General features: G+C 43.7%; 1 protein-coding gene across 2 annotated transcripts in view; it reads left to right on the forward strand.

Annotated features, from left to right (window-relative positions):
• Nucleotides 1–23,486, forward strand: part of eng (endoglin) — a 35,894-nt gene that overhangs the window by 1,125 nt on the left and 11,283 nt on the right. For both annotated transcript variants that reach the window (XM_028974831.1, XM_028974830.1), the window contains exons 2-4: nucleotides 461–672; nucleotides 8,151–8,287; nucleotides 18,844–18,975. In XM_028974831.1, coding sequence (XP_028830664.1) covers nucleotides 612–672; nucleotides 8,151–8,287; nucleotides 18,844–18,975 — 330 coding nt within the window. In that variant the 5' untranslated portion in view covers nucleotides 461–611. The remainder of the gene's footprint in view (nucleotides 1–460; nucleotides 673–8,150; nucleotides 8,288–18,843; nucleotides 18,976–23,486) is intronic.

The raw sequence follows: 23,486 nt of genomic DNA on the forward strand, positions 1-23,486 counted from the left end.
TACCCTGGCATGTACCGCTGTGCAGTGTGTAGTAAATCGGTTGGTTTGAAGGCTTGATTGTCGTTGCACAATCACACTTTGTGCAACAGCACAACGAAATTGGGGTCCTGCCCACCAACCCCCAGTGCAAAATGCCATAAACACGAGCAGAAGATTAAAAGGTAGTAACTTCAAAAGAAGATACGCACAATGCAAAATAAATACGTAATAAGTACAAGAGTGAGGTGGTGTACTGGTACGAGTTGTAGTAAAATATAATGTAGTAGCAGCAGAGCAGATACAGTGTGTGTGTTGAGTTCATGAGTGCTATTGCATGGTTATAAGCACTGTCCTTCGTACTGTTTGTTCTTTTGTGCGCTTGTGTGTGGTGGATGCAACATATCTGATGACGCCTGATGAGATTTCCCAGCCTTCCTTCCCTTGACTTGGACTCAGCTGCTAATGCCCGCCTCTTGTGCAGTTTCCTCAGGAAGCATCAAGGCTGGATTGGTGTGGTTACCCCCCTGAAACGGAACCACTCGCGCAGTCCCTGTCACACTGCCGTCTGACCGGAGCTTGCTCTGAGCACTTGGACACTGGCTAAAGACCCTCAGGAGAGGCCCAGCGACGCCATGGACGCCATGCATGCACTGCTGCCTCTGTTCGTGCTGTCAGTCATCGCCGCAACCTCAGGTAAGCCCGTGGCTATAAAGGCCACACCACGCCCTAATGACCGGATCTTCGCCTCATCGCTGTAGGCAAACATTTTTCTTTCTTGAGAACCTCGTCTGGAATCTTTATGAAAGTTTTAGAACAGATGCCCTGTTAGACACCAAATGGATGTTCGACCTCTGCTTAGAACCTGTTTTTAGGACTCTGCCTGCCGAATTGAGCACAGAACTGGTCATAGTTAGAACTCTAAACGTGTTTAATTGGGCCAAAGTCTCGGATTGAAGGGACTGAAACGTTGCTTTCCTGTACATCAGCCGTTTTGCAGTGACGGGGGGTGGCACAAGAATGGAGCACTTTTCACTGCTTTTATGGAGTTTTCCTTGGTATAATATATAGTAAATGCACAGTCTGCAACAGGTGTAGATGGAAGCATCACCATAAATTGCTTGGGGCATTTAATAATGTGTGCTCAGTAATTGTTAAGCAACTCGAGAAAAATAAAAGGGTGTGGGCCAAGTGGAAGATAAAATGCTCCATAGTGTCCTCATTGGCTATGAAGTACCTTCATTTCATTGTTTCTACTTTATAATTGTTTTATATGCCAAATCTTTGGTTTGCAGCATGTTTTATTTGGACACCGCACATTTACATCTCTTACATCTTCACATAAAATTCATGCGTTTTTGCATTGGTCCAGTATATATAAAAATTATTTTGTTACAGATTAACATTGTATTTAGTGGACTAGATAATAATTAATAACATTACATGTCACCTTTCTCCTTTAATGCAGAGATGCATCCCCTGTAATTCTAACTATTTAATAAAAGTTAATGCCATGAGAATGATATTTTCATGATATCCTCTGTATTATGAAAGCCATCTGCTGAAAATACTTGAAAATGACAGACTATCCAGCCATTGACAGATATAATGATATGTTATGATATATTATCACAAATCTTGTGTGCTCATCAGAGTGGGAATCAAAAAAAATGATTGTATGTCTTGCCTTTACTTGTTGTTATACTATTTTAGCATTTAGAGCTATACTATATATACCTACAGCATTTATATTGATATCCTTATGACTTAAACTGGTCATATCACAATATAGGCTTTGTTTCCATAGATCTGATGCAATTTGATGAATTCGTTTTCAGCTTAAAGGTAAATGTGAGGTTAGTTCTTAATCAGAAGTTTTCAAATCCTGCTCATCATCACTTAAAAGTCATCCGGCTGAGTTTAGATCTGCCTGATCTAGCTGTGCTTGTGAAGTTGAGCCGCTCAGTCCTCCTCAGGAACAGACCCCCGCGGTTTTGCCAATTGTCACCTGCCGCCTTGCTAGTGACACTGCTGCAGCTGCGCTTCCGACCCGCAGGGTGCTAGTGTCACCGACAGGAGCTATGGTGTAGAAGCTATTAGCAGCTTCTGGGTGGTGCAGATGCAGGGGACCAGGGGACGCTGGGGGTGGCCGTGGACTGGCGTCCTCAGACAGGCGGCATTATGTAAGCCACCCCCCTTTCTTAGACTGGAGTCTGGGCCCGGAGAAAAATTGAGAAAGAAGTGAAAGGCGGAGAGCTGACAAAAGTGAAAGAAGGGAAGACAGGGGAAGCAGAGATGACAGACGACGTAGAGGGGAACCAAAAAAGGGAAAGAGACAGCCGAAAGCAGTGCCCTTCGGAGACTAAACGAGCAACTTCCCTGCACTCAAGGGCCGACTGAGCGGCCAGACTGGGTGGCAGGGAGACCCTGTGACGCGACCACTTGTCGCTCCAAGAGACCGATTTCTATCTGCTTTGCAATTACCAATCTGTGTTTTTTTTTTTTTTTTTTGACGGCCATTCTCCTTTTTTTTTTTACACATTTCCTGCAGTCTGTTTTTTTCCCCCTTTTGTTCAAAGAAACAGCATAAGTTTGTCTAATCTGCTTCTCAGCGTGATAAAAAAGCACCACACTCCTGAGTTTACAACTTTTCAGACACCTGCCTGTGCACCGCGGTACGAGATGTCTGCAGAGATGCTCGCAGTTTACATTTTTACATTTACATTTAGAGCATTTATCAGACGCCCTTATCCAGAGCGACTTACAATCAGTATTTACAGGGACAGTCCCCCCCTGGAGACACTCAGGGTTAAGTGTCTTGCTCAGGGACACAATGGTAGTAAGTGGGATTCGAACCCGGGTCTTCTGGTTCATAGGCGAGTGTGTTACCCACTAGGCTACTACCACAATGCGTTCCATCGCAACGTTAGTAGAAGCTGATTTTAGTTATAGGGTCCCGAGACCGACAGGGGCATCCTCCCCCCCCCCGCCCCAGCGGTGTGCAGTCCCTCAGGCTGCCGGCGGAGGTCCGGCAGGCTGAATGGCTCATTAGCAGCGTGCCGAGATAAACCTCCATGCCCATGTCGCCCGCTTGCATTTGCGCTACCGGCGGCCGCCTGCCCAGATAAGGGATGGCGTTGCGCCGCCTTATCGCGCCCTGTCTGGCGAAACTGAGCTCCGGGCGAACCCAACAACTGTCCTGTCAGCCGTCCATTAAATGCATTCTTATACATCGATTTATGAATGAAATGGCTTGAAATTCTATACTGCCACTGCAGAAAGAATATTTGATTGAACTACTTTTCCACACGTCAAAGGACGTGTTCCTCTAAGTGCCGAAATGAACAAAAGTACGTACGTACTAGGACCACTACGAACCACTTTTTTATGATGAGAGTGCACTACTTGTGAACATTAAAGTGGAACTTTTAGCTTGAACAGACCCCTTAATGATATTACTATGATCATCTGAGTTATGATCTGCTCATGAAAACTACGTGCAACATTACGCAGAGTGAGTGTGAGAGTAAAGGCCTGGCGGTTTCCCATTGCGGTATTTCTCGTGGCACCGCATTTCACCCAAAGGTCAGGTGTGGGAGGGAGCGCCTTCAGAGTTCCTTCTCAGACATGGGAATGGGATGTTCTTAAAAAAAACCCTCTTAATTATCTGACACTCATCCATTTTTTTCCAGTAATCAGCATGTTTGTTTCCTCTATGATTTGAGAGTACAGCGTGTAACAGAGAGCCTGTGCCGAACGTGCATTAAAAAAAAAAGTCATGCAGCTTTGGGTGTCTGTAACCTGCCTTTGATTTCTAATGAATCGGTAATATACATTGCACCCCAATTATCTGCGGAACGCTGAGGAATTCTAACAGCACGTGGGAGCGGGAATGTCATTTCTTTGTGTGACATATGTTGTGCAAAGCTACATCAAACTTGAACGATCGGGGGTTCTCGTTGTGCAATGAGTCTCGGCAGTTTCCATCTGGTCGCTGCGAAGAAAAAACCAAGATTAAAAAAAAAAAAGCCTCGAACTAAATTAGAAGTTCCTCCCCAAGCCGCAGTGCTAATTAATGCTGGCAAGACGAATGGACTCTTAGAGGTGCACCTTTGAAGCCCATCATCATTCAATAACCGATCCTGTGATCGTATGGGCATCTGTTGCTGTTTTTTTTTTTTTTTTTTTTAAGGCCGCACCAAAGTTCAGAAGCAACGCGAACTCTTCTGAAGGACTAAAATAGCCGAAAAGACACACAGAAACGCACACACACAAAAAAAAAAATATATACTCATTAAAAGTTCCCCCCCCTCCTCCAATCAATTCTCGGCAGCTCCGGTAATACGTACAGATGCCGGTTTAGCCGAGACGCTCGGCGCGGCAGCGAGGGAGGCCGGGAGGAGCACCGGCGGACAGGGAGCGCAGCTTATTCGAGAGACAGCTGCCTCCTCTCTTTCGGAGATGAGTGATGAGGGAGCAGCATGCTCCAATTCCCCCCACATCGGGTTTGTTGTTCTGTTTATTTCCGACGTGATGAGATTTCTAACAAATGGCTCCCCGAGGTTTAAACACGGCTGCTCTGCACAGTCGCCAGAAGTCTGCCGCCAAGGCAGCACCCCCCCTAAAAAAACAAAACAAAAAAAAAAAAAAATTCCATCAGAGTGAAGTAAAAGGTAGTAAAATTGACAATGATGTTGATTAGCGGTAGTTATGACTTTGTGTTATTGTCATAATTAAAAAAAAAAATAATTTTGGTGGTGGTGGTGGTGGGGGGGTGCGGCATTGGGGTCAGAGGCCACGGGACACTGTGGGGCTCTGCGCGCTACTGATAAGACCTTGTTTATCTTCCTGTGGATGGTTAGGCTTCAGTCTGCGGCGGCGGAAACTCCGGGACAATAGGTATGTAGAACTGAGGCCAGCCAGCCTGCTAAACCCCCCCACCCCAGCGACGCTGCCTCCAGTCCCGCACAGAGGCTCCTCCCCCCTCCTCCACTGCACTCAAACACTTTAATCCGCCCTGGCCACCTCCACCTCTCCACCTCACCTGCATCATTTCCAGGATTCTAAGTAAAACCAATTGAAGTTACATTCAAACTCACTGATACAATGATGAAATATATCTTTGGATATTGGTGGCCAAAAAGGAATCTTTACCCAGACCATATTGTCCCAAGGCTTTGCTTGGTATTACAGCAATAGCATACTTTTTGGAATGTTTTATTTGCTCACCAAATTGTCTTAAGTAAATAAAATAAGTCAGTTTTCAATTTTTCTTATTATAGTGACAAGATTCTGCTCCCTGTATCTATGGCAACGTCTCAGACATAACAAGGGAAGACAATGGACTTCCCTAAAGATATTTACAAAAAGGGCCTGTAAAATAGCCAGAAAGTTGAGGAGTTTTTTTTAAATGTATTTATTTGAATGTGTGTTACTCTGTATTGTGAGAGTGGCAAATATTGTCGTGTAAATATTGTCTGGGAAATTTCAGTAAAGGTAATTCCCATTGGATGCTCACCAGAAGCTTATTGCACTGTTTTGAAGCTATGACATGATAAGCTAAAGATCTCGGGGGAATTGGCCTGGTTTTATTTTTATCTTTTTAGAAAAAATCTGTGCTTTAATTAGTCTTAAAAAAAGGGATGTCAACTTATATTCAAACCACATTGTTATTTTACTGATGCTGTCTTTTGCTTACTGCCCTTGACTCAAAAATGACGGAAGAAAAGGAAGAAGATCTTCCAGGTTGTACCAGAATGATAACAATTTATCATAATTTTTGTGTATATTTATTGTTATGTTTGCTCTGTCCTTTCTAGAAAAAACCTGAGCCATTTTAGGGTCATTCAGTGTCAAGTGTGAACTATTGAATCCTTTCCTGAATTCACATTAATTGTTTAAGGACTGATATCGTCCTATGAGTCCTGAACTGAGTCCTGAATATGAAACTAAATGAATACGATTTGACATAGTGCTGAAAATGTATTTATTGAACAGGCATCTTTGTTGGGGGTTGAAGTAAGCTGTAGTCGAGCGACTTGGCACTGGGATTGGTTGAAAATCAGATCATTCATAACGTTCTGCTGTTGCGGTTTTGTTCATTTCCACATGAAATATGGACTATTGACTAGAAAATAGATTGGCCATAAATAGCGTCACTCTGTCTTCTGGCAAATCATTGTTTTCCTTATAAATCGCTTCCCCCCCGAGGTCGTTACATGCTGTACTTAATCACACCTTGCACACAAAGGGGGGCATGGCATTTAGTGCACTGTGTCAGACACAACCCCTCAGTGCTGAATCATTCCCCTCATCCACGTCCCGGCATCTGCTCATTTGGACATTTATTTTGGATCGCCATCAGGTTCTGGGGATTAGGAAGGAAAGTGAGACATTGGGGGTTCATTTAACTTGGTTGTTTTGCCACGAGATGCCATTGACCTCTATTGATCTTTGGTGGTTTCCTGAGGTGAACCCAAAAAGGAGCAAACGGTGGACGGTAGAATGACTTGTGTGGGAAACGCAAATCACCGAAGACGTTGATGTATGTCCGGTTTTGCAGAATGTTGTGCTCTACGCGTCTTAAAGCACCAGTGAATGTGCATTGCTCCCTTCATTTCCCAGTCTGCCCCAACAGTCAGGCCCAAGTGGGATTCCACAGCCGTAAACATTTGTTTGCATGGAAAAGAAAATTGACGGCCTGATAAAAATAGATAAGAAGCAGGGGATATCTAGCAGGGCTCATACCTCATTTAACGCAAAACCGCTTAGTGGGACTGTTGGCATTTCCCACTCCAGCTTAGGGGTCAGAATGACTGCAGTTCATAATAATACATGATTGATAAGTAGGCAGAATGGGAGTCACCACTGGTCTCCTCTCTGGCGATTACGGAGCGCTCCACAGACATGGGCAGTGAGTGGGTGAAGAAGAAAGGAAAGTCCCATACGATGTGCTGGGAGCAACGCTCAACGGGCCTCGAATGAGAAACACAGAGAGTAGGTGGCCAAGGTCACGGTTTAGGTGGGAGTTGGAGGTTCCAAAGGGGGAAGGCTGTCTTCTGTTTACATCATAAACGGTTTTACTGGCATAGCGATGCCAGTGCCCCCTCTAGTCATGACAAGAGCTCCGCCAGGGCACTCCGTCATCATCAGTTTGTCGTGTAAACATGGCATTTCCTGTTGGCCTCACGAACATTGTTATTTCCTGTTACTTCCTCCCCTCTCCCTACCCCCATTCTCCACTCCTTGTAGATGGAGGAATGTCAAAGCATGCAGCATCAGACTCAGAACGGCATACCACTATTTGGACTAAATGGGGTAATCATACGTTTTTTTTCTTGGGCTTTGCCGAAATGCAGCCAAAAAAAAACCTGAGTCATTTATGTAAGCAAGTCTGGTGTAGTGGCACTGGAGGACGGAGGGTGGCACATGTAAGACAAGGCCTGTTTATCCAGCTGTCCGGGCCCAAGACACTGAAAAAGCCCCAGGCAGACGATGGGACTTCATATGTCTGCGGGCCTGTAAGTGCACGATTGTGTCCTGTTGGTGCCTGGCCCGTGTCCTCCTGAGGAAGGACTCCGTTTACTGGTGGGGAATATTTATTGGCTGCTGGCCGGATGCCACACCAAAACTGGTGGCAAGGGCCAGACATTTTAAAGGGAGAGATGAGCATGTGATTTCAACTGGTTGTGGAAAAGCTTGTTCTCTCACCTCTTCCTTCTTAAGTACATTTCTCAGGTTTAACAAATATAAACACGTTCAATATATATAATGAATATTAAATGAGGAAAAAAACAGACCTTTATGAGACATGCTAAATGAATATATAATGTGTAATATCATATAAACAAAGCTCTTCATAATGTATTGAGATACATATGTGTATGTTGACATGCATGTTTTGAAAGTGAAGTGATTGTCATTGTGATACACAGCAGCACAGCACACGGTGACACAACGAAATGTGTCCTCTGCTTTTAACCATCACCCTTAGTGAGCAGTGGGCAGCTTTGGTCAGTGGCACCTTGGCGGATCGGGATTCGAACCGGCAACCTTCTGGTCACGGGGCCGCTTCCTTATCCGCCAGGGCACGACTGCCCTGTATGCCCACTGCCACTGCACTGTATGTTGACAATAGGGGACATTCTGATGTTCTATATGCTGTCTTATTTCAGAATCCGGCACAAGCTGCCAACTGCAGGACGCCTCTGGGAGTTCGTGGATCTCGGTGGAAGGGATGCCCCCCGCCTGCTGGTCAGATTATGTGGACAGCGATGGATATGAGGTGCACATTGTGAATGTGGAGATTAAGGTAAGAGGCCAAAAAGAGAGACTTGAAGGATATGGTCCTCTAGGCTACGCTGCCAGAAGGACCAGTTCTTTTTTTTTTTTTTTTTAATTTCGAATTGCATACTAGTGCGAAGAATGAACATGGACATGAGTATACCAGGTACAAATGTTGAACTGTATCTTCACGCTCACCACCAGCACGTGCAAGGAATGCTGGCTTCTGCTGTGCATGTTGTTCCTGGTGGTGGTGGGGGGGTGCTCTTGTTCTGTGTAAAGATTGATACCAGATTTCCCCATGTGACTGGAAGTAAACCTTTGGGACGTATGATATTACCGCTCTGATAAGTGCTAACACAAGCCAGACCTCGTAGCAGAGGCCTCCCTGCCGGTGGTTACGGGGCTAGACATGGGTGTGAAAAGACCACTGAAGCTCACAGAGGTAATAGCAGCTCTTTTTTTTTTTTTCTTCATTTTATCTCTTCATCCACGCGAAACGCTCAGACTTCCAGTTTGCGGACCTTGAGTCGGGCCGACACTGTTAATAATTTTTCCGGATGCTCTCCCTTCCTCACACACACATACTAATGCGAATTAAAAGGATTTTCCCTTCGGGTGACGAGGAGCCGGGATAAATCATCAGAAGCCGACAAGCTTGAAGTAAATGGCGGTGGTGGCGGTGGTGATGCGTGGTTTCTCCCAGGTGATGCGGCGTCTGTAGCATGCTCGTCTTCGCTTCTGATGTATGAATGAAGGGGAAGTGAGCCCGTGGGGTGGGTCAGCTGCTTCTCGTGTCAATGGAAAAGTACAGCCGTAGAAGCGAGAGAGAGAGAAACATCTAGCGCATTGAAATGCATTGTTTTTACACTCTCTCTCGCTCTCTCTCTCTCTCTCTCTCTCTCTCTCAGCGTCTTGGGCTTTTTTGTTCAATACGAAAGATTTTTAAGAACACAAAAGAGTCTGGCTCGTCACGGAAGAACCTCGTGGACATTCCGCAGAGTTCGTACGCATATCCTGTTGCCCGGCCGGAGCCTGTGAATGCGATTTTGGGAATTAGGGGTCAGCAGAACACTTATCATCCTGCATTGTTTAAAAGTTTGTGCGCAGCACAAAGAAAGGAGCCAAAAGCACGGGCTTTTTTTTTTTTTTTTTTTTTTTGCCCGTCTGAGTCAGATGAAGGATGGAGCGCGCCGACTAGCATCTATCCGCTGTCTCCATCTTAATGTGCCTATTTTCTGCTGTCTGAACATCAGTTGCACAACACACGGCTCGGCCATTTAAGGGTCACAACCCCCCCCCCTCCGTGGTGTAGCGACCCGGTACATTTCCATTATTGTGGCAAGCGAAAGCAAACGAGTTGTGTTTCCCATGCGACCCTGGGAGGGCCGAGGAGGGTGGAAAAGGGTGCACATGGATGGCGGCGAGGCCGCCGGGGAGGGGGTGCCACCGGGAGCGCGGGGCCGGACCGGGGTGAGAGGGAGGTGCATGCAGGGGTTTCATTGATGTCACTTTCTGGCAGCCGCGTCCGCCTGCTGGCCCTAAGCCTAGACTGGGACGCTGGAGCCGACTCGGGCTGGGGGGAGAACTGAAGAATAACGGGAAGCTGTTATGCATTAGCCAGTCCTGGAAAAAAGAGCACTTGAGAAAGAAAAAAAAATGGAAAACAATTGTATTTTGAAAGCACAGGAGCAAAAATAGCCCGAACGGCTGATCACGGCCTGCAACGTAACATTGTAAAGTAGAGGTAAAAATGGACAGATTAGGGCTGCTACAAAGGGAGGAGTGTATTCTGTAAATACCATTGAATGTTGACCTAAAACAAAAAGAAATGAAAAAGTACTAAAAAAAAAAAAACATTTTTTTTCTGTTTTTCTGGAAATCAAGTAAAAAATAAAAAATAATTTTTTTTTTTTACTTGATTTCCAGAAAAACAGAAAAAGGCCCAGACCGTACAGACTGAATAGATGAATCACTGACAGTCGTCTCCTCTCAGCCACGGATGATTTTGCGTTTGAACTCCGGAGATTTACATGAATGGGAACGTTACCGTGCATCAGATGTCTCAGATCAAATTTAAACCCTGCACGATACAGGCTGCGTCTCCCGTTTTTTTAATTCCGCTCTCATATTGTTCCCCGCGCCATTTTTCACTATCTAACGACTTCATTTGCTAAACGCCCCCCCCCCCCCCCCCCACATAAAAAAAGGAAGCGCTGACACTTTATTGCCTGCTAGATATATTACATTCTTAATGCCAAGTGCTGCAATTTAGTAGAAAGTGTCCTACATATTTCTTGGCATTTCATGACAGGAACACGGCAGAGACATGGATTCTGAATGGACTTGGTGTCACCCGCTGTAAATATAAATGGTAATGGATCCACCAATCTCGCGTTACCGGTGGTAATGGGACAATGACAGGGTGTTCGGACTCTATACGTTGCCCTGAAAAAAAAAAAAAATGCTCTGGAATCAGTGGGGGGAATTAAAAGATGAACGTAACCGTTATGTCTTTTGTATTGGACTTTGTGCTCCTGGACCGGCCCGACAGCGTCCCTCCTGCGAGACTAATTACGGGGGTAACGGCACGTTTTCACGTACGGAGTGGCAGAAGCCAGATCGCTGGCGGGAGTCTTTAACTTAGTGGTTCACCTTTTGTGTCATACAGTGTGATCTGGTGATGGCCCAAAAGGGCTTTGTGGCTGTTGTTGTTGCTTACATGAGATTATTTCACAGAGACTGTGCTGCTGGGGGATGAACCCAGATACAGGGGTCACTTGCCGCTTTTCCACTGCTCTGGTTCCCGTGCCAATTCCCAGTCTTGGAACCAGTGCTGAGCTTATCCACAGAAAAACAAGCACCGAACAGGCCCCTAAAATTGCTGGTTTATTAGCGAGAACCGGTGACGTCATGTGATAATTCAAATTCAAATTTTATTTGTCACATACACAGTCACACACGGTATGATATGCAGTGAAATGCTTTTTAGCGACTGCTACAGACCACAGTATTGCAAATATTGCAAGTATACAATGAAAACCAATATGCAAATATTGCAAACATAACCATATATTACATTTTTATGTATTTAACATAAAATATGTGTAACAGGTAGGGTGAAAGGTGTGCAAGATTAAAAAAAAAGAGTAAAAAGAGCAGAGATTTTGTGCCAAGTGATTTTGTGAAAAGAGTCCAGAGTGATTGAGAGTGAAAGTGCTGGAGTGTATTGGAGTTCTATGTAGTGTTGTTGCTGAGAGATAGGCCGTTTTAGAAAAAAAAATAGCTGAGAGAGTAACGTGAAGCCCTAAGAAATTAAAGCTCTTCTAGCTATACGGACGTTGACAGAAATTCAACCAAAAACTGGAAATGTTGGTTTCTGTTTAGTGGGCGTGGCCTGGGACGTATTATCATGCGGCTGCTGAGATCCTGACTAGTGTAAATGTTGACTGGTGCTCGGTTGGTTCCCAGTTTAGCACCTGGCACCAGCATCAGTGTAGTGGAAAACTCCCTGAAGAACCCTGAACTCACTTTCTGTTATTGGATACATTTACATTTACAGCATTTACCAGACGCCCTTATCCAGAGCGACTTAACAATCAGTAGTTAGAGGGACATGTCCCCCCCTGGAGCAACTTAGGGTTAAGTGTCTTGCTCAGGGACACAATTTTAGTAAGTGGGGTTTGAACCTTGGTCTTCAGGTTCATAGGCGAGTGTGTTACCCACTAGGCTACTACCACCCTAAAGATATATTGAAGCCAATAAACAAACATCTAGACAATAACCAAGAACGAAAAATGTAAAAAAATGTACCCTGAAAACACAATGGTGTCTGTCATGAACACATGGACATTTCACAGTTCTGAAAAGGAAAAATGTGTTTTGTTTCCAACGTGGATCTCCAGGCCCTCACTTGCCTCTTCCCTCGGCCCAGACTCACACCTAATGATACAATAGGAAATCAACGGCCACTTCACGAAGCTATTTCACTCCTACCAGGGCTATAAAAGCCATAGTAACCACAGTAACCAAGTGAAGGAGCGCTGAGACCCTCTCATCTGCTCATCTCAGCCTCTCCACTTTGTTCCCGGCTGTAATATTGGCGAGTTTAATGAAGATCTCAATAAACCCCAATGCTGCGTTGTGTGTGAATATCAACAGTATTTTGCACAGGTTACATGCAGTATTGCAAAGACTGTCTCAATAAATCATTTGTTTTTCACGTTTCTTTTTTTTTCTGTTTTCTTGAAAAGTTTGAGAATCTGAAATATAAATTTATTAAAGGCGATAACGTGTAAAAAATGCTGTATAAACGTCCTTTCAAACATTCATGCTAATGTGCATCAGTGTCTCTAACAGAATGTGAATTTGTATCCGGCATAACCGAGCATAAAACAGCATGATGACCAGCATAAGCATCATGAAAACACAATTTAATATCATCAAAAATGCTAGATAAAAAAAGGGTATTAGCTCCTATGATCAGCATAAAAAGCTTGTCCATCTTTATCCATGCGTGCTGATCAGAACTATGGGACCAATTTCAGTGTTATAACTAAAATAAAAATGCTTGATATGCTTATCCAGAGTGACATACAATCAGTAGTACATTTACATTTACAGCATTTATCAGACGCCCTTATCCAGAGCGAATTACAATCAGTAGTGACAGGGACAGTCCCCCTGGAGCAATTTAAGGTTAAGTGTCTTGCTCAGGGACACAATGGTATTAAATGGGGTTTGAACCTGGGTCTTTTGGCAAGTGTGTTACCCATTAGGCTACTACCACCCTAGGGTTATTACAGTTAGTATAGTATGATGCCTCCTCAACCGGACCCGCCAATAAGGGGATTTAAACAGAAGATTTGTGACAGAACTGTAATAATATCAAGCATTTAAATAAAAATGCTTGAAATTATTACAGTTGAAACTTGCCTTTATTTGACTTAGTATAGTACAATGCCTCCTCCACCGGACCCGCCAATAAGGGGATTTAAACAGAAGATTTGTGACAGAACTGTAATAATATCAAGCATTTAAATAAAAATGCTTGATATTATTACAGTTGAAACGTGCCTTTATTTGACTTAGTATAGTACGATGCCTCCTCCACCAGACCCGCCAATATGGGGATTTAAACTGAAGATTTGTGACAGAACTGTAATAATATCAAGCATTTAAATAAAAATGCTTGATATTATTACAGTTGAAACGTGCCTTTATTTGACTTAGTATAGTACGATGCCTCCTCCACCGGACCCGCCAATAAGGGGATCTAAACAGAAGCTTGTGAATACGTCAGCGTGGCTGAGGGTCTTCTCGCGTACGTTTCTGATGGTCCTCGGCGAGCCACAACAGGATGCGCACAGGGTGTACGATGAGTAGGAGTGGAAGGTGGAGAGCAGGTGGTGCGGAGCGGATGCAGGGGGAGAGGGCTGAAGGGTGGAAGTAGCGGAGATCGCCTTCTCAAGTGGTGGGTTTGGGGATAATTGTGCCTCGTCCCTTTGCGGCTCAATTTTAAATTGGCTCTCGTCAGGAACTGTTGCTGGATTTAGCTTACTTGATTCTTCTCGTCTGACTGCTAATGACATTTCTGACAGTGCGCGTTACATCATGCTTGGAGGACGCGGGATGACTTCCATACATGCCACATAAGCCACCGCCTAAATGTCATATAATGCATAAATGAGCAAAAATGCTGCCTTACCTAATTGTCATAATGAAAAGTTTCTGCTCGGGTTGCACTAGATTCCCAGTGGTCCTGTGTACCTCACATTTAATTCCAGCAATCATTCGAGCCAGACTTCATGATTCGTACCAGACATACGGATTACAGTGACAAGCCAGAGTTTTAAATATCTTGTGATTATAATATTTATATCCATATTTCCCTTCCATCAAACATGTTTAATGTTGGTGTGTCAGGTGTCCAGTAGATGGCAGTAATATTCCATTTCCTGTCAGGTTTATTGTTTCCCATTTACTGCTTCACATTCAGATGTTAAATGTGTGAAAAATCGATTGTACAATGTTCTCATATTAATAGAATATGAATAATTTTCAGATTTATTGTGGAAACAGTATACCACAGTAGTTCAGTGTATGTGTGATGTTGATTTTCTACTTTTTCGTACAACCACACACACACACACACACACATACACACACACATGCACACACGCAGAGAACAAACTGTTGCGGCACATTAATTGCACGCTGTCATGCCATCCCAGCTCTATGGTGAAGGCTGTCATGGGGGTGCACCATCGTGCGAGTGTGTTTATTTCTCAGCAGTGGCAGTGGGGTGGTGTGGAACACAAAACACTGGGGGTGACCACAGTACAGCTTTATTACCTCCATTGCAGGCCTCTGCATTTTAGAGCTCTCGCTGTTGGCAGGGGTGGGGTGGGGTGGGGGGTTAGTGAGCTGCTCTACTGGAGACCCTCGGATCAGCGCTGCAGGACCCCCCCCCCCCGTACGTCATGCTGACACCAGCAGGCGGTGGCCGATCAATTTAATAAAGGCCAACCAGAAACACGATGTTCCCTCTGTGCCCAGCGAGGGTCCCTCAATCAACACAATGAGGCAAGAAGTCCAGTGAGGCAGCCTAACATCAGCTCTGAGATTAGCTGTACAAATCGGCGGCAGTAGTACGATTTCCATATCAATCACGACTTAATATACTAACGTCTATGAGAAACACAAACAGCCTGCTGATTCTGATTCCCTTTGGTTCAGTCAGATGGACTATTTTGAAATGAATAATAAACCCGGAAGCTGTACTGCCATCTGCATTTCACTCCAACCACTCTCCGCCAGTCTCTCGGTGAGCTAAAATGAAATTCAGATGTTGGCTTCTCAGGTTTTGCAAGGTGCTTTTGAGTCCATGTGTTCCTCCATATGGCCCCCGGGCCTTCATATATAGCAGCTTAGCCCTTTCTGTTGAGTCAGAAGCAGAAATTCAGCGGGCGCCCATGCAGATCCCGTCAACACCCTGGACCTAAGCCAGTGTAGCAGGCGCTGTCCAGGTGGAGCTGTTTACAATGCAGTTACCAGAGATTAGAAGTGGATTTGGCTGAGCTACTCCCCAGGCACCTTGATTCGCCACTGGAGTTGGAACAGTGGACAGGGGGCCTTGGGCCCAACCTACTGATCCCATCCATATGGCCCCCTTGGCTTGGAAGCTCTCCTATTTCCCCCTATCAGGCTCCAGCCACATCAGACCATCATGCAATCGGACGCCTCAAACAGATCCAGAGGTCGGAATAACAGCGAGTTAGGAATGGATTACCACAGAAGCGTGACTGTGTGTCAGCCTGCATTGCGCTAAGCAGTTTTGTGGAACTGTGGGGCAGCCGTGAGCTGAATGTTGGTTGCCTGTGGTTGTTTGTATACTTGACTCTTTTTTTATCATTGCAAAAAAAAAAAAAAGGGAAGCAATAATTTCCCACAGAGAGTTTTCACAATGATGCCGTGGTGTTTAGATTTAATACGTGCTTCTGGAATATGAACATTTATTGAGCCTTTACTGGCTCAATCACTGAAGCACCATATGAGTGCCACATGTTCTCTCTTTTATTCTTATAGCCTGAAATATGTGGCACTAAATAGGTTCAAGTGTGTTTTCTGGTCTACCACCAAAGGTTAGAGTTCTAGTTCCTCTTGGTAGCCAGGTCCAAAGCTACTTGGGTATTTCTAGTAATACTGCTCACTGGTGATTGGTTTCAAATATTGTACTACTGTAAAAACACATGTTAACAGACGTAAGTACAATAGCGAAAAAGGCATGAAATAGATGCAGAAATTAACACTGGGATCACCATCTGTCCCAGGACAGGACCCAGAATCACAGTGCATTGGGAGAAGCTACTGACAGTGCCTGAATGTGATAATGTGATCATTTATCTTTTAATAGGTTATTTTAGATTATGTTATATTGGATTATATCTAAAGCACTTTGTAACAGCAGTTAAATCCAAAACCTCTCAAGATGGTGCACGAGCTTCAGTTTTCTACCAACTGGATTGTCAGCATGAGCTTGAGCTCAGAAGGTTGGAGCAGGAGGCTGGAATGGAACGTGACCGAGTACCAGTGTGAATTTATGTAAAGCTCCCATTCGGGTTAAGTCTAGGACGGCTGTCGTATGGCGGTGCATCTGTTTGAGGGCCTATTGTCTCTCAGGGAATTAGTACCCAGAACAGTGTGGAGTTCCCAGTTTGCCCTATTATTTTTCCCACCACTGACATTTCGTATTTCTGTGGAAGTGGGGAAATCATATTTCGTTGGACCATAGTTTGCTTAAGTTTTATACCCTATTATAGAACCAAGAGATTCTTTGAATAGTGCAGATATTGTATTTGAGCGGGAATTCTTTATCTTGTGCTCTTTTGGATCAACCAAAGGGTTGATATTTGGTGGTGGGGTTGTTAGGGCCCTGGACGTAGGCTCCCTACATTTTTGTGTCCTGGCTCTTTTAGGTTGACTTCATGGGGAGAAGTTGAAGCCTACTAGCTTCACCTACCATCTGCCTATTGGTCACCTCCACCTATATAAAGTGACTTCAGATGGTGTTAGGGAGGTCCCCAGGGTCTGCTAGGCCCTTACTCTTTTGGGAGGTCCCCAGGGTCCACGGAGATCTGCATGGAGCTCCGTTGGGGATCTCATTCGTGTGTTGCTTTGTGTGATAGACCCCTTTGTTGTTAACATGTGTCAGCCTGTTAGCTTTGTGTGTGTTTATGTGCCCTTTTGGTTAACTTTTGTGCGTGTTTGAGTTATCCCCTCTGGACCACCCTTCCTTTAGGCTGTTCTGATGTTGGTTAGTTGTGCTGAGTCCGCTATTTTATTGTACATCTTAGCTAATAAAGTAAATGAAGTAAATAAAAAGTTAATAAAATAATAAAATAGTAAATAAAAGCACTGTTTGTATGCTTTTGTTTGGTTGTGTGTGTAACAGTGGACGTCCTCCTCTCCACACTCTCATGTTTCTTAGACCCCTAGACTTAGGAATGTGACAGTAGTGAAGATTTATGAGTAAATATATTATATTATTCTCGTTTATTTAAGATAATACATAATGAAACTTTACCTTTTAATAATGCAGACAGCAGGGTGGTTGGGCTGATCCATTTCAACCTTTACTGGTACAAGGCAACACTGAGTGATGCATCCTACTTTTGTCCAGGGCCGTAACTCATCAGCCCCTCCTCAGAAAAGGAAACCTTTGCACATTCCTGGCCAATCAGACAACAGGAATGAGGAGCACGAGGATGACGGTTGAAGGTCACCAGGACACCGGCAGCATCTGTGCCATCTGCCTCAGTCAAATGGTGTGTTTTATATAGATGGAGAGGAAAGGCGATGAGGGAATAGCTGCTGCTTAGAGCTTTTGTTACACAATTTTGTGAGCCAGCAATTCCCATCTCGCCTCACTGCCCGGGTACTTGTTTTGGCAGCATCGCGGTAGATTTAGTACGCTTCATTAACATTAGTATTCACCGCACCATATAGCGGCCATAAATGTTATGAATGTTGCGGGAATGCTATGGAGAAGGGGTGATATTTCATTCTTTCTTCAACATCTTTTTTTCTATTGGGAGGAGACGTTGACATTTTCCTACTATACTGCCAGCAGGTGAGGTAGAATCAATGGCTTTTGTCATAAATGGTACAAAAGAAAAAAAGTATACACACACACACACACACACACACACACACACACACACACACATATATATACTCTAATATATATACATATATATGTACATATATATACACACACACACACACACTGTGTGTGTGTGTGTGTGTGTGTGTGTGTGTGCATGTGTATATATAATACACATGTTTCTTATAATACATAAGTTAGAGCACTTAGATAAAACATCAGACAACTGCATTGAAGGGAGAGGTTGTTCTGCCATGTACCCTGATAAGAACACCTTTTCTTTATCGGAACACTGCCTCTAAGCCTTATGGAACATGATGTAGTGGTGTCCTGCCCATGGGTACTGCACTCCTGCTTCGCAAAAATGTGAAGCAGACCAGCGTAACCAAGGCGGAGAAGAAGGGCTCGGCATCGACCCCGAGATTAAGTGGTGAGGCCCGCGTCATGCCACGCTGCGTTTGCGTGTCTGCCCGGCACAACTGCAAAACAACAACAATGCATCTGAGGCCACGGAATGTTTGCGGTGTTTGATTCCTTTCCCGTCCCAATCAATGGAACGTTCCTGTGGGAACTCTCTATATGTGCCGTTGTTTATGCAGCACTGTACACATAAGGCGCAGATCTGATCCTGAAGGCCGGCTGATGTGATTTCTGCTGTGGGAGATAACAGAGAAATGCCAGTGGTGGCTTGCTGTGTTTATCCTTCAGTGTATTGTGCTTTTACTGATATCTGCAGTGCTCTTTAGATGCTCAAGCAATGCATAAGTGGAAAGAATTTACACTTAAAGGACCTACGATAATTCATAACTAGGCTGCAAGCAACATTCTTTCAGAGGCCGAATGTAATCATTTCACATGGAAAGATGATAAAGGAAGCGCCCATGGGGTAATATATTTTTTTCTTTCTTTTGTTTTCATAGGCTGAGACTACTATGCCTATGTTCACGATCAACATGGCTGGAACGAAACCATCGAATTTGATCCTCATCACCAACAAGATCTGGAGCAATGCTTACGCGCACATCAGCAGTAATCCTAACATCACAGTTTATGTGAGTATCACCATCAACATGATATTTGGAGCATTTCTATACAGTCTGCTCAAAAACACAACCGCTGAATACAGGTTCATTGTCACTGAGCTATGCCTTATTGTTATGATGCACAGAAACTGCACAGGTACACAGAGGCCTATTGCGAGTTTATTTTATTGATCATTGATAAAAAAAAAAAAACGGTAATTGTTAATCACATGATTTCAGTTGCGGAGGAGAGCTTGACAGGGTTAACTCATGAACATATTCTGAAAAAATCCACCAAAGACCAAATGATGGGACAAACACTTTACACGTAGACGCCTGTTTTACTGCAACTACAGGATCTAATGATCTCTGGAGACAGACCCGAGTCTGTTGCCCAGTGCATTCTGGTAATGGGTGTAGACTCCGGCCCTCGCTGCAGGTTTAAAAGAGGCAAACAGAACGCTTTCTGAGGGCCCATATGGGACGGAGAGCCAGCTGTTTGACAATGAAACCCACTACAGCTGTGCCACCTCGGGCCAGTTTTTCAGAGCAATTAACCTTGTTTGTTTACCTCGGTGGTCCCCTGGGGAAAGTGTGGATTTTGCAGGTCATACATATTAAAGATCCAGCCACCGATAAAGATCCCGCTTGGTTTTATGAAAATTCATGCCCTATTGCTACACTTTGATGCAGGGTGTGTATTTTGGGGGTAATGCGTTCATGTATTCTCAATGTGGCCTGTTGCAAAGCATTACACCAAGCGCTAAAAGCGGAGATTTAAAGAGACATTACACTTTAGTTTAATGTGTGCTGTGATTACTGGGGAGACAGTTTTCATTTCGGGGACCATCTGTGGTAGTGACATTTGCCATTTTATTCCATAAAACATAATTATGGAAAAAAAAATCTAAACTGACTTGGCAAACCCTTCAGTTTATACACATCAACATATTATTGTCACTTGAAATTTGTAAAGGGCATGCATCACAACAAAATATGAACATTGGCATTGTAGTCCAATAATGTGGATGTAAATTTTATGGAAATGCTACAATAACTCTAGAATCTGATTGGCTGTCAGGTGAGCATTAAAGTCATGTGATTCACAAACAGTGCCATTCATGTTTAATAACTTTAATGTGATAATGTAATAGCCATATGGTAGAGGACTATTTTTCTGTTACCATAGTAACCTGCTGAAAGAGCAGCAAGTATGGGAAGAAAACAGCCACTTTCAGTTTTATTAACAATTTAACACACTGTGTCATTAACAAAATGTGTCTAATGGTTTCAGTGCATTTTGTGGAGGCCACCATCCCCGTCCTTGCATTAGGTGATTGTTTTAGCTCCACGTTGTGCGTGAAAACCAGTCACAAATTTATCCATGACTTCATACATCAGTTCATCATTTTTGGAAGGGGACAGCAGGCAGTCTCTACATTTGTGTTGTGCATCATACCTACTTGGTCTGCATGAGCCATGCACATTTCTTTCAGGTGATTAATTGCACAGCACACACTGTGATAAGTATACCAGAATTTGCTGAATGTAGGAACATATTGCCGGGCATTTTGAGGCTGCATCGTCCAGCCATAATAGGGCTCGATGTTGACAGTTGTTCCCTGTGGTCAGCAGTCATGGGTAAATAATTCAGGACGGAGCGCTCCTTTAAAGGAGATATTTTGTTGGCTAGACTGTCACACGGGAGCAGGCTGCATTGTCATGGTGGTGCAGGGAAGCCCCATTCCTGCTGTTCCTCCTTGTCTAAAGCAGACATGTCCCACAGGAGTGGTCACACACTCTCACACAAGTCCTCCAGAGCCAAGAGTCTAAAATTGGCAACATTTTTCGGTGATTTGATTTGATTTTTATACATTCATTACTAATTATATATTAAAAATATATTTAAACAGCTACAGGGTGATACTGTAGTAGTCTGTAACACACTCATCTATGAGAGGACCTTGCAGGTTTGATGTTACTTACATTCTGGTTGTGTTGGATAGAAGCATCAGTTGAATTAACCTAAAAGCTGTAACAAGTATGTACAATTTCATTGAACAGTATTCATTAGTGATAATAATAATGATGATAATACTAATAAATTCAGATGATTTGACTGAATTCATTCTTGAGTAGAATCTTGACTAGTTTTGACAGTACGACATTATTGTCAGCGCTGTTCGGATTAAGATGTTTGCTATCTTGACCTTTTGAGCCTTCAGTAATGAAGCTGCATTTGTGCTGCTTTTTCACGTGTACAATACCTTTGTCTGAATAATGGCGGAGGCTGCAGGTCTTTAAAAATGGCGGGTTAAATTATAAATCCCCCCAAGGCAACGGCTCGGTGGGCAGAACTCCTGTTTATTTTTTTTATTAGTAGTTGCATTAAAAAAGAAACAGTTAAAAAAAAAAGACAGATGCACATATTGAAATGAAACGGAATTTGTTTCAATGACATGTCTCTCCAGGATGTGATCAGAACCAGGCAGTGTGATTTCCCTGCCCTTGACCCAGGTTCCTAATTGCAGCTTCATTTTTTTCCTCCAAAAATCTCAAGAGATAATTTTGACAGAAACTTGGTCCCGCACATGACAGAGACCACACGCTCAGCATTAATTTGATGAGTCTGTTCATTGTCCGGCTATCATTTGGTTGCTGCGGAGCCAGGGGTCCTGATCCGGTGGAGAACTGGGCGAGGAGGAGCTCTTTTCTATCCGGCTCCTTCTGTCCTCTAGTCGTCCCGCTTTTCTCTCCCCATTTTTTGAATTTGTTTTGTTTTCGTGCCGGCAGGGCTTCCTGATGTTCTATTTCGATCTACAGGCGCCAGCTCCAGACGCATGAAAAGAAATAATCAATCAAAGACCTTTGCCGGATGTTCGACTGAGACTTTTTTTTTTTTTACATTGCTAGGCCATAAAGTGACCAGAAAACAACACTTTTATTTTTCATGTGACACTTCTCCATCAAGGTGTTTGCCTTTTGTTCTTACAAAAGGCTTCTGAATCACTATGGACTCCAATAAGTCTATTACTTATTGAGAGCAAAATTGATAGATTGACAGGCTTGACAGATTGCTTTCAATAGATTTCTCTTTGCTTCTTTTTCCCGGCATGGCAATCTGGTGTTATTAAATGTTATTAACAAGTTTACAAAGAACCCATACACATGTTTACTGCCTTTAGACTATGAACATTACAGGTCCCCTGACATGAGATTTAAAAAAAAATTATATCAGTCTTAGTGATGTCCTAATACTATATCTGAAGTCTCTTTCCTAAATTCAGACTTATCCCACAATGAGATTTCCCCAGGACGGGCTGTTTTGGTGTCTGTAGCTTTAAATGCTTATGAGAAGGAGAGAGCGGCCTACAGTAGTGAGCGGGCATTCACAGAAATTATGTCAGCAACACCATTCACATTTACATTTACATTTACATTTACAGCATTTATCAGACGCCCTTATCCAGAGCGACTTACAATCAGTAGTTACAGGGACAGTCCCCCCCTGGAGCAACTTAGGGTTAAGTGTCTTGCTCAAGGACACAATGGTAGTAAGCGGGATTTGAACCTGGGTCTTCTGGTTCATAGGTCAGTGTGTTACCCACTAGGCTACTACCACCCATTCACCAACCACAACGTTTGGCACAGACATGACGTTGTGTAACCTTTCCCCTTATGAGAAATTCCAGAGCTGAGCTGCCACTCTCTGAATGGAGATGCAGAATGGTCAAAGCACTCTTAAGACCTATCACCATTTCCTGCCACTGCAGGACCATAGAGAGGCTATGATAGGAAAAGTTGTGAATTAGTATAATGTGACAAATACTAACAAATACACACTGGCATACCGGTTAGAATCATGGACTCATACCACCAAGGTTGTGACTTTGAATTTGGGCTCTAGCTCCAGGTGATGTTCTAGGTCAGATCTGGAAAATTCTGAAGCGTTCACAGGCCATCAGGCACCACCTCACGCATTCAATTAAGTTGTTTGTGAAAGGAAGGCTTTGGGCTCCTTGCCCCTGACAATATATCTATAGGTTTAACACCATCAACAGGAAAGTTTTTCAGGAATTCCATGTGAATTCCAACTTTGGCAGGTCAGATCCATATTTAGTTATACATATATAGTGCTATGCATGTAAACCCATATATAATAACCTAAGAACCAGGAGACCACAGGTCACAGGTTCAAACCCCACTTACTGCCATTGAGTTCCTGAACAAGACACTTAACCCTGAGTGTCTCCAGGGGGACTGTCCCTGCAACTACTGATACAATACTGACTGTAAGTTGGTCTGGATAAGGGCATCCGATAAATTCTGTAAATGTAAATGTAAATATTGATAGTATGGAAGTTATGACACAAATATACAAGTTCAAGAGAGACTTTGCAGACAGATAGTTACAGTAAGTGCAGAACATTATCGTAAGCAGCAGGAGTCGCTGACTATGGGCGGCTATTCAGTAATTTGACAGCTCTTGGAAGGAAGCTATTGAGGTGCAGAGTGGTTTCAGAGTCATAGAAGCTGGCCGT

The sequence above is a fragment of the Denticeps clupeoides genome, chromosome 3, assembly GCF_900700375.1.
Source record: "Denticeps clupeoides chromosome 3, fDenClu1.1, whole genome shotgun sequence".
In the NCBI taxonomy this organism is placed as follows: domain Eukaryota; kingdom Metazoa; phylum Chordata; class Actinopteri; order Clupeiformes; family Denticipitidae; genus Denticeps; species Denticeps clupeoides.